Genomic DNA, 10,707 nt, shown 5'->3' with positions numbered 1-10,707 from the left:
TTTAAGCAATGAAAAAATGACTGCCCCTTTTAAAACGGTACTTTTTGAATTTTTTTTCACTGATTCCTGTCCCTGAGGGCCGTCCCCGAGTCCCCATACCACTTCTGGGGCCAATAACTGGCATAAAAGCCTTCAGAATGGTCACTTTTCAATGTACAACTTCCAGTCCCATAGACTTGCATTGAGTTCAAAGTTTGCAGTTGAATTTTCCTCAAGTTCGAATGTTTGACCGCGAACCGAACAGGGGGGTGTTGGACCCGTCACTACTTATTACACGTCTGTGTCCTTCTGTACAAGAATTCTAAGTCCTCATGCACACGGGACGTTGTTACAGCGGCTGTTTTTGGCTTTTGATGATTTTTTCTCCATCCAGTAAACCCCCCAGCATGTTCTCCTCGGTGTCCATACACACAGAGACTGGAATCAGCGTTTTCTGGCTGGAAATAAAATCAGAACTAGCGGGCTTCTAGATACATTTTTTAGCTGTAAACACTCTCTAATGCTGAAAAATGCAGCAAAATGCAGCAAATCGCGGCAAACCAGTGTTTTTTGAACTTTTTTTTTTTACCAAAAAAACCTTGGAAAACAGCAAAACGTTGCTAAATGCTAATGCAAAAACGATAAAAAAACTCCGTATTTAACGTGACTTTACACAGCTAATGTTACCAGCGTTATCACCCCACCCCCCCCCCCCCGTGTGCATGGAGCCTACTAGCTATGTGTCTCAGTCCCAGCCTCCCCCTGTGTAGGAATGTACACCTCGCCCCGTGTAGGAGGGTACAGAACGGGTCACACTGGTTATTATTATTATTATTACATGGAGTTTATATAGCGCCAAAGGGTTTGCTTAGCGCTGTACAATAGAGGGGGGGACAATACATGGCACAGTACAACAATAACAAACAACGTACGAGGGGTAAGAGGGCCCTACTCTTTCGAGCTTACAATCTAGGAGGGAGGGGGTAGTGGTACAGTAGGGAGTGGCTGAGAGGAATGGAGTGGTGGGAGGAATGAGGGAGAATGGCCATTAGGTGAGGGTGGGGTAGGCTTCCCTGAAGAGGTGGGTTTTCAGGGAGCGCCTGAATGTGGGGGGGGAAGGCGACAGTCTGATGGATTGGGGCAGTGAGTTCCAGAGGATGGGGGAGGACCTGGAGAAGTCCTGCAGTCGTGCATGGGAGGAGGAGACCAGGGAGCAGGATAGGAGGTGGTCCAGTGAGGAGCGAAGGGTACGGGTAGGGCAGTACTTGGGAATCAGGTTGGTGAGGTAGTCAGGGGCAGTGTTGTGAACGGCTTTGTAGGTCAGGGTTAGAAGTTTAAATTTGATGCGTTGGGCATACAGGAGCCACTGGAGGGAGAGGCAGAGGGGGGTGGCAGAGGTGGAGCGGTTGGTGAGGTGGATGAGTCTAGCCGCTGAGTTCAGGATGGTCTGAAGCGGGGAGAGCTTGCACTGGGGTAGGCCGGTGAGGAGGGAGTTGCAGTAGTCCAGGCGTGAGATAATCAGGGAGTGTACAAGTAGTTTAGTGGTGTCTGGGGTAAGGAAGGAGCGTATCTTGGCGATGTTGCGGAGGTGGAGCCTGCATGTGTTTGTAAGTGATTTGACATGAGGTTGGAAGGAGAGATTCGAGTCAAGAATGACGCCAAGGACTTTGGCTTGCGGGGCGGGAATGATAGTGGAGTTGTTGGTGATGATGGATAGGATGGGGGGGCTGCAAGGTGGGGGAAAAACAAGGAGCTCGGTTTTGGAGAGGTTAAGCTTGAGGAAATGTAGCGACATCCAGTCTGAGATGTCTTTTAGGAGGTGAGTGATGTGGGCGGAGATGGTGGGGGTGAGGAGAGGGGTGGAGAGGTAAATTTGAGTGTCGTCAGCGTAGAGGTGATAGTTGAAACCGTGGGAGTGTATGAGTTTGCCCAGGGAGGAGGTGTAGATGGAGAAGAGAAGGGGTCCAAGGACAGAGCCTTGGGGGACCCCAACAGAGAGGGGGGGGGAGGTGGCACCGTTGTAGGTGACGCTGAAGGAGCGTCTGGATAGGTAAGATGAGAACCAGGAGAGAGAGCGGTATCTCTGAAGCCAAGGGAGAGTAGTTTGAGGAGGGGGTGGTCAACTGTGTTGAAGGCCGCGGAGAAGTCCAGGAGAAGGAAGACAGAGTAGTCGCCCTTGGCTTTGGCGTTTAGAAGGTTGTTAGTGATTTTGAGGAGGGTGGTTTCGGTGGAGTGTAGGGGACGGAAGCCGGACTGTAGTGGGTCAAGGAGGTTATTTTCAGTAAGGTGGGCACTTAGGCGATCGTAGACTATGCGCTCAAGGAGCTTGGAGGTGAGTGGCAGCAGGAAGATGGGTCTGAGGTTGTTGGAGTCCGCGGGATCCAGGGAGGGCTTTTTGAGGATGGGGGTAATATGCACGTGCTTTAGGGGGGAGGGGAATGCGCCAGTAGAGAGGGAGAGATTGAAGATGTGGGTGAGGGAGTGGATGAGGGAAGAGGGGGGTGACCGGAGGAGTTGAGAGGGGATAGGGTCCAGGGGGCAGGTAGTGAGTTAGGCTTCTGAGAGGACCTTGGCGACTTCCTCAGTGGTGACAGGGCTGAGGGAGTGCAGTGCATGGGGGGTTACGGTGGGCGGGGCCTTGGGAGAGGTGGGAGGCAGTGTGGTTGTGAGGGCAGAGGAGGGGGGAAATGAGGGGGTGACGGGGTTGGGGAGATAGATTGCGAGTTGACAATGTCCTTACGGATAGCGTCAATCTTGTTGTGGAAATGGGTGGCAATCTCGTGGGCGGGGAGTGAGGTACTGAGTGGAGGAGGGGGGGGAGAGAGCAGGGAGTTGAAGGTGGAGAAGAGTCGGCGAGGGCAGGAGGAGAGGGTGTTGATTAGGTTAACAAAATAGGCCTGCTTGGCGGCGTGGAGGGAGGAGGTGTAGGTAAGGAAGGCAGATTTGTAGAGGGAGAATGCATGAGGGGACCTGGTTTTGTGCCATAGTCTCTCTAGTGTGTGACTGCGACGTTTGAGGCATTTAGTGCTGTCATTCTGCCATGGTTGAAGTGGCCTAGGTTTGATGATGCGTGTGGTTAGGGGTGCCAGAGAGTCTAGGGCAGCTGACAGTGAGTCGTTGTACAAGGTGGTGGCTATGTCAGGACATGACAGTGAGAGGATGCTGTCGGGTAGGCGGTCGGCGGCCGGGTTCAGGTTGCGGCTGGTGATGGTTTGGCGTTTTTGGGGGGGGGGGGGTTGGGGGAAGGGGAGATGGAGAAAGTGATGAGGTGGTGGTCGGAGAGAGGGAAGTGGGTGTTAGAGAACTGGTTGAGGGTACAGAGGTGGGAGAAGACGAGGTCCAGGGTGTTCCCTTCGATGTGGGTGGAAAATTGCATGTGCTGTGTGAGCGCGAAGGAGGAGGTTAGGTGGAGGAATTGGGAAGTAGCCGGGTTGTTGTCGTTGATGGGGATATTGAAGTCCCCGAGGATGATGGTTGGTAGCTCAGAGGAGAGGAAGAAGGGAAGCCAGGTGGTGAAGTTGTCCAGGAAGAGGGGTATGCACCCAGGAGGTCTGTAGATCACTGAGATCCTTAGGGGGGTGGGTGAGAAGAGTCGGATGCAGTGCGCCTCAAAGGAGGTAAAGGAAAGAGAGGGTGGGTTAGGGAGGACCAGGAAGGTGCTCAGCGGAGATAGGAGCAAGCCGACACCACCACCTCTGCGACCGCTCAGTCTTGGCGAATGGGTCCAGATGAGACCTCCATGGGTGAGTGCCGCAGGGGAAGTGGAGTCAGTGGCCTGTACACAGGTTTCGGTACGGAGTGTCAGACTTTCACTTTCGTTTCTCTCTTCCGCTCTCAGCGATGTCGTCTTCTGATCTGAGGAAGGAGCTGGAATGTTCCGTCTGTCTGGAATTTTATACAGATCCTGTAACCCTGAGATGTGGACACAACTTCTGCCGGGACTGTATTGGCCGTGTGTTGGATACACAGGAGGAGTCTGGAAGTTATTTCTGTCCTGAATGTAATCAAAGCTTCAGGAAACGTCCTGTCCTTCAGAAGCATCTGAAGCTACGTAACATAGTGGAGAACTTCAAGTCTACCCATCCAGAGCAGCAGGAGTCCGGGGTCTTCTGTACTTACTGTATTCACACTCCTGTACCGGCTGTGAAATCCTGTCTGATGTGTGAAGCTTCTCTGTGTGACAACCACCTGAGAGTCCACAGCAAGTCACCAGAACACGTCCTATGTGATCCCACCACTTCCCTGAAGGACAGGAAATGCTCCATCCATAAGAAGTTCTTGGAGTATTACTGCACTGAGGACTCCACCTGTATCTGTGTGTCCTGCAGCCTGGATGGAGAACATCGGGGACACCAGGTGGAGACTCTGGAGGAGGCCTCTGAGATGAAGAAAAAGAAACTGAGGAATGTTCTGCAGAAACTGATGACAGAGAGAAAGGAGATGGAGAAAAGAGTCCAGAGTCTGCAGGAACGCAGGAGGAAAGTACAAGGAAAAGCAGATGATGAAACCAAGAGAGTCACTGCCCTGTTCAGAGACCTCAGGAGACGTCTGGAAGACCTGGAGAAGAGAGTCCTGAGGGACATCTCCGGGTGGGCAGAGCGGGTCTCCCGTCCCATGTTGGATTATATTCGGGATCTGGAAATAAAGAAGGAGGAGCTGTCCAGGAAGATGAGGGACATTGAGGAGCTGTGTAACAAGACGGATCCACTGACTGTCCTACAGGAATCAGACACAGGTGACTTGTGCGATACTGAGGATGGAGATAACGTGGACAGAGAGAGACATGAGAACCTCCTCCATGATGGAGAGGATGGGGATGTGGGGGGGATCTCACACACATTACACACGGGTTTATCTGATATCATGTCTGGGGTCAATGTACAGAAATGTACAGGCACACATGTTGCTCCACATTCTACTACAAAGGGCAAAGGTCCCATCAATGCTCCACCATCCAGGCCAGACCCCCAACCCTCCCCCACTGGAGGACCAAATATTGGGGCTGTACAGCAAACATGGGGGGTGTTGAGGGTTACAGACATATTACTGGATGTGAGGACAGCTGGTAATCATCTACATATATCAGATGACGGGAAAACTGCATCCTGGTCATCATCACATCAGAATCGGCCAGAAAGACCAGAGAGGTTCCGGGATTGTCCTCAGGTGATGAGCAGTCAGAGCTTCTCCTCCAGGAGACATTACTGGGAAGTGGATGTCGGGGGGTCAGAGTACTGGAGAGTCGGGATGCGTTACCCCAATATAGACAGGAGAGGAGATCAGTCAGTGATTGGATGTAATAAGAAGTCCTGGGGGTTGGAGAGGGTGGGGTGGTTTGGGGGTAATCAGTACTCAGTGATACATGACAGTAATTGGACCCCATTCCCCGGCGGTGTCTCCAGTACCAGAGTCAGGATAGATCTGGATTATGAGGCCGGGCGGATCTCCTTCTATGATCTCTGTGACCCGATCCGACACCTCCACACCTTCACCACCACCTTCACTCGGCCCCTCCATGCCGTGGTATGGGTATGGGAAGGTTGTATAAAGATATGTGGGAGGAGCCAGAAGTGAGAGATCTGCCCAGAGACATCACAAGGGGGATGATCTGATTGGTGATTGGTGCAATACTCAGCCAATAGGAGGAAGGGCAGGAAACAGGAGTGATTTGTGGAGAAAGCTGCAGGTTCCGGGGCCGTCATCTTCATCCTAAACCTCACTTCACTTCCTAGTGTGTCACTGACCAGGAACAAGCATGCAGGAGGTCCGAGTGTTCTGCCTTCACTGGCTGCATGCTTGTTGTGGATCAGTGACACCCTAAGTAGTGTAGCCTGGATGGAGATGATAGCCCTGGAGCCGACACCTTACCAGTGTATCTGTAGCCACAATGTGTGTTTTCAGTTTTGGATGGAGTGTGGAAGGATTAGAGCCCCTGTCAGTTTTTCCTGCTATCCAGGACTTTGTCAGAATGGTTTCCTTTCACTTCCTGTCCTGCTGACAACAATTTCCCCGACAGGAAGTGAGGGGAAGTCTCTCTGTATTGGAGCCCTGCATAGCAGGACCGTCCTGGCTAGACATGTGCACCACCAACACATTTCTTTTCCTGCACTTCCTTATGGAGATCATTTCATTTCCCTCCATTTTCCGGTTTTGGAATTTGTTTTGTTTTGTTTCAAATTCAGAAAATTCAAATCTAATTCAAAAAGTATTGAACCAGCATTCAGATGTATTCTATTCTATTCAACTAAATTCAGAAATATAAAGTAATAAATTGATGATCAAATTTATTCTAAACGAAATTTGAATTTCAGTGCACAGTTATATTCTATTATTATTCTATTCTATTTATTCTATTCTTTTATTTCCTATTCTTTTCTAAATTTGGATTTTGGAAGATGGCTATATTCTATTTTGTTTTCTATTCTATTCTATTATCTATTCTATTCTTTTTATTTTATTCAACTCCATTCTATTCTTTTCAAAATCTGAATTTCCGAAGATATCCATATTCTATGCTATTTTATTGTATTCTAATATTTAATTTACAGTTCTATGCTTTTCTATTCTATATTCTTTTTTTATCCCTTTATTTCATATTCTATTCTGTTTTACTCTATTTTTTTCTATTCTGAATTTTGATTTGGAATGCAAGGAACTGCACCTGCTTAGTCCTTGGAGACAATGTATGTCACAGGATTGGTTTCCTCTCGGTGTCTCACCTGAGGCCACGCCCATCACTGGGTGTATGGAGGGCGTACAGCCACTGGAATGCTCCACACAGAACCCCGCCCCTCCTCTTTATTCCAAGCTAAGACTCCGCCTCCCTCCATTCTGAGATGGATCTTTGTAATGATCGATGTGCACCCAGCATGCTGATCCTTCCTCTATATTCCAATGGCGGCTCATTCTTCTCATCTCTATTCATTGTCACAAATATTTCCTATAACCAGGAAGTGATGCAGCGCTACTCTGATAATGAGATTGATACGGATACTATATAAATATATACATAGAAATGACACCATGTATAAAGGTGACACCATGTGCAACAAACACACAAACCGTGACCTCCGGGGATCTAGAATCGGTGACCCGACCCTCCGGGGATCTATAATCGGTGACCTGATCCTCCAGGGATTTATAACACTGTTCAACAGGTAAAAAGTTTTGGGCATAAAATTAGCTAATCTTACATAATTTTGGGGTGCTGAAAACGAAAATGACCCTAAAAAATGTTGATTGGCTCTAGTTTTCATGATATATTCACCTATCTAATGACGTAAGCCATTCAAAATTATGATGCAACTTCAGCTGCATATTGCGCAATTGATACTGGTGACCAATAGAAAATGTCATGTATACTGAGATGATGCAATATTAGCCTTTAATTGCATCACTTCACTGCATAAAAGCTGCAGTATCTGTAGCTGATTGTAGTTCGTCTTTACATTTCGTTTTCTGCTTATATAGGCTACTCAGTAATGCCTCGAACTTGTGTGAATAAAGCAGATAATTTCTGCTATATCTGCGGTGAAATAACTTTTATCTCACAAAAAAGGAGGATAACAGGAATGATTAAGAAAGCCTACAACTTGTATTTTGGCTGCAAGATAGGAGACCAGGACAAGAGCTGGGCACCACATATATGCTGCAATTCTTGTGGGACGGCACTGGAGCAATGGTTGAATGGAAAAAAGGCATCTATGCCTTTCGCTGTGCCAATGATTTGGAGAGAGCCAACAGATCCTGTTAGTAATTGTTACTTTTGTATGGTGCCTCCAAAAAAAGGGCTAAATAAGAAGAAAAAGTTATCTGTGCACTATCCAAATATTGCATCGGCAATACGTCCAGTTCCTCATGGAGAGGGGCTACCAATTCCTAAAGCACCAGAATCCTTCGTGGTTGAGTCAAGTGAGGAAGAACCTGAAGCGTGTAGTCATCAACTGTCAACCTCACATGACCCAGACTTTCTTCCATCCACACCCACTGAACCACACCTCATTACACAAGTGGAATTGAGCGATCTTATCAGAGACCTGGATCTTCCGAAGAACAAGGCAGAGCTTTTGGGGTCAAGACTACAACAGTGGAATCTCCTAGCAAGTGATGTTCGTACGTCTTTCTACCGTCATCGTCAGAAAGATCTGATCCCATTCTTCGTCCAGGAAGGTGATATTGCTGTATGTAACAATGTTCATGGTTTAATCTCAGCCATCGGCATATGCTATGATCCCGATGAGTGGAGGCTGTTCATTGATGCTTCAAAGGCGAGTCTTAAAGCTGTTTTGCTCCATAATGGCAATCAGCTGCCGTCAGTTCCAGTTGCTTACGCAGTTTCAATGAAAGAAACGTATGAAAACTTGAAAGAGCTTTTAAGATGCATCAACTATGATGAACATCAATGGTCGATTTGTGGTGACCTGAAGGTGATTGCTATCCTACTTGGACTTCAAGGTGGATATACTAAGTACTGCTGCTTCCTCTGTGAGTGGGACAGTCGTGCGAGAGAAATGCACTATGCCAAAAGAGACTGGCCATTACGCCAGTCATTGCAGCCTGGAGAAAAAAATGTTAACTATCCAGCACTTGTAGACAGCAATAAGATCTTATTACCTCCATTACACATCAAGTTGGGATTAATGAAAAACTTTGTTAAGGCAATGGACAAGAATAAAGCAGGTTTCAAGTACCTGATTAGCAAATTTCCAGCACTTAGTGCTGCAAAAATAAATGAAGGAGTCTTTGTTGGGCCACAGATTCGTAAACTTATTCATGATGATGAGTTTCTTTCTCTGTTGCGTGGAAAGGAAAAGGCTGCCTGGACAGCATTTGTATCAGTGACATCAAATTTTCTTGGAAACAATAAAACACCAGACTACAAGAAAGTGGTATAAAAACTCATCCAGACTTACAGAAATCTGGGTTGCAACATGTCTCTAAAAATTCATTTTCTACATTCGCATCTGGATTTTTTCCCACAAAACTGTGGAGCAGTGAGTGATGAACACGGAGAGCGCTTCCATCAAGACATTGCAGCTATGGAAAGATGATATCAAGGTAAATGGAGCCCATCAATGCTTGCTGACTATTGCTGGACAGTTGTAAGAGATAGCCCTTTCCTCGAATACAAGAGAAAAGCCAAGAGAAGCAAAACCGACACAAACTGAAGACAAAACTAGTGAGAATCCTAAGTATTAAAATGATTCAACTTAGCTTATGGCTATAATTTTTCTTGGTAATCCTATGCAATATATTATGCCATTTAGGCTTTGTTATGTAGTCAATATCACTTGCTTTATATTTGTGGAAAGACATCTATCTATATAATTATTGTGCATTATGTAGTCATTACGCCTATAGTAGAAAACTTTCCGTTTACAGAAAAACTAGAGCCAATTGACAAATTTCATTGTTATATTTGAACTCAGAATGTGAAATTCATTAAGAAATGGATCCTTTTGTTTCCAAAACTGGCAAAAAATAAAAATTTGTTGAACAGTGTAATCGGCGACCCGGTCCTCCGGGGATTTATAATCGGCGACCCGGTCCTCCGGGGATCTATAATCGGCGACCCGGTCCTCCGGGGATCTATAATCGGCGACCCGGTCCTCCGGGGATCTATAATCGGCGATCCGGTCCTCCGGGGATCTATAATCGGCGACCCGGTCCTCCGGGGATCTATAATCGGCGACCCGATCCTCCGGGGATCTATAATCGGCGACCCGATCCTCCGGGGATCTATAATCGGCGACCCGATCCTCCGGGGATCTATAATCGATGACCCGATCCTCCGGGGATCTATAATCGGCGACCCGATCCTCTGGGGATCTTTAATCGGCGACCCGATCCTCCGGGGATCTATAATCGGCGACCCGATCCTCCGGGGATCTATAATCGGCGATCCGATCCTCCGGGGATCTATAATCGGCGATCCGATCCTCCAGGGATCTATAATCGATGACCCGATCCTCCGGGGATCTATAATCGGCGACCCGATCCTCCGGGGATCTATAATCGGCGACCCGATCCTCCGGGGATCTATAATCGGCGACCCGATCCTCAATGGATCCCAAGTGTACACAGTGAATGTTGAACCCCTCAGAAGATGGAAATGTCAGGTGGAAGCAATACTAATGGTACGGTATAATTGTGCAGACATCCAAAATGAGGATCCAAAGTGATGGTGGAAAACAAATCAAACAAACAAATATGTAAACTTCCCCCAAATCGGACTAGATGGTGATCCGTCCAAGATTAAACCTCAAGGAAACGCATGAAAAGTGCATAAACCTGTAACAATAAAATATCCAAATCCCAAAAAGATATAAAGTGTTTTTATCCACAATCAATGTATATGCAAACCAAACCCAATCAATACTACAAACAATCGTGATCCTATATTCTGCAAAACGCAGGACTGCAAATTAGAGGGAAAACATAGTGAGAGTCCAAATGTGGCCCCACCCCACTGTATATTCAACATACACAAATGGCAGTGGTGCCCGTGGATGGTGAAGGTGAGTGATCACAGAAGGGGATCCATCAGAGGCCGGATTGGCCGCTCACCTCCTTCCACCCACAGGGGGTCCAAACACTTTTGTATCACTAACACAGATCCTCCATGTATAGGATTCCTCTACTCCTGGATCTCTCCCCTCAGCGATGTCACTCTCAGGGATGTACATAGAAGTCGCAGAATCCTCGCCAGGTAAACGCATGAGGACGCGG

At 47.5% G+C, this 10,707-nt stretch overlaps 1 protein-coding gene across 1 annotated transcript; it reads left to right on the top strand.

The window, feature by feature from the left end:
* The first annotated feature begins 3,819 nt into the window (after window positions 1–3,819).
* Window positions 3,820–5,713, top strand: LOC149440574 (E3 ubiquitin/ISG15 ligase TRIM25-like). The gene is made up of 2 exons (XM_089658434.1): window positions 3,820–4,713; window positions 4,864–5,713. Exons 1-2 carry the CDS (start codon window positions 3,820–3,822, stop codon window positions 5,551–5,553), a joined length of 1,584 nt encoding a protein of 527 aa, XP_089514560.1. The 3' UTR covers window positions 5,554–5,713.
* The last annotated feature ends 4,994 nt before the right edge of the window (window positions 5,714–10,707 follow it).

Source organism: Staurois parvus, unplaced genomic scaffold, assembly GCF_062004578.1.
Source record: "Staurois parvus isolate SC_StPar_1 unplaced genomic scaffold, SC_StPar_1.0 ptg001068l, whole genome shotgun sequence".
Lineage (NCBI taxonomy): Eukaryota > Metazoa > Chordata > Amphibia > Anura > Ranidae > Staurois > Staurois parvus.
This window is presented reverse-complemented; position numbering and strand designations above follow the sequence as displayed.

Excerpts from the sequence above, each read along its gene's own strand:
- LOC149440574 (XM_089658434.1), top strand. The coding sequence starts at position 3,820 with ATGTCGTCTTCTGATCTGAGGAAGGAGCTGGAATGTTCCGTCTGTCTG. Across the intron at positions 4,714-4,863 it reads TCCTACAGGAATCAGACACA|AAATGTACAGGCACACATGT; the intron begins GGTGACTTGTGC and ends GTCAATGTACAG.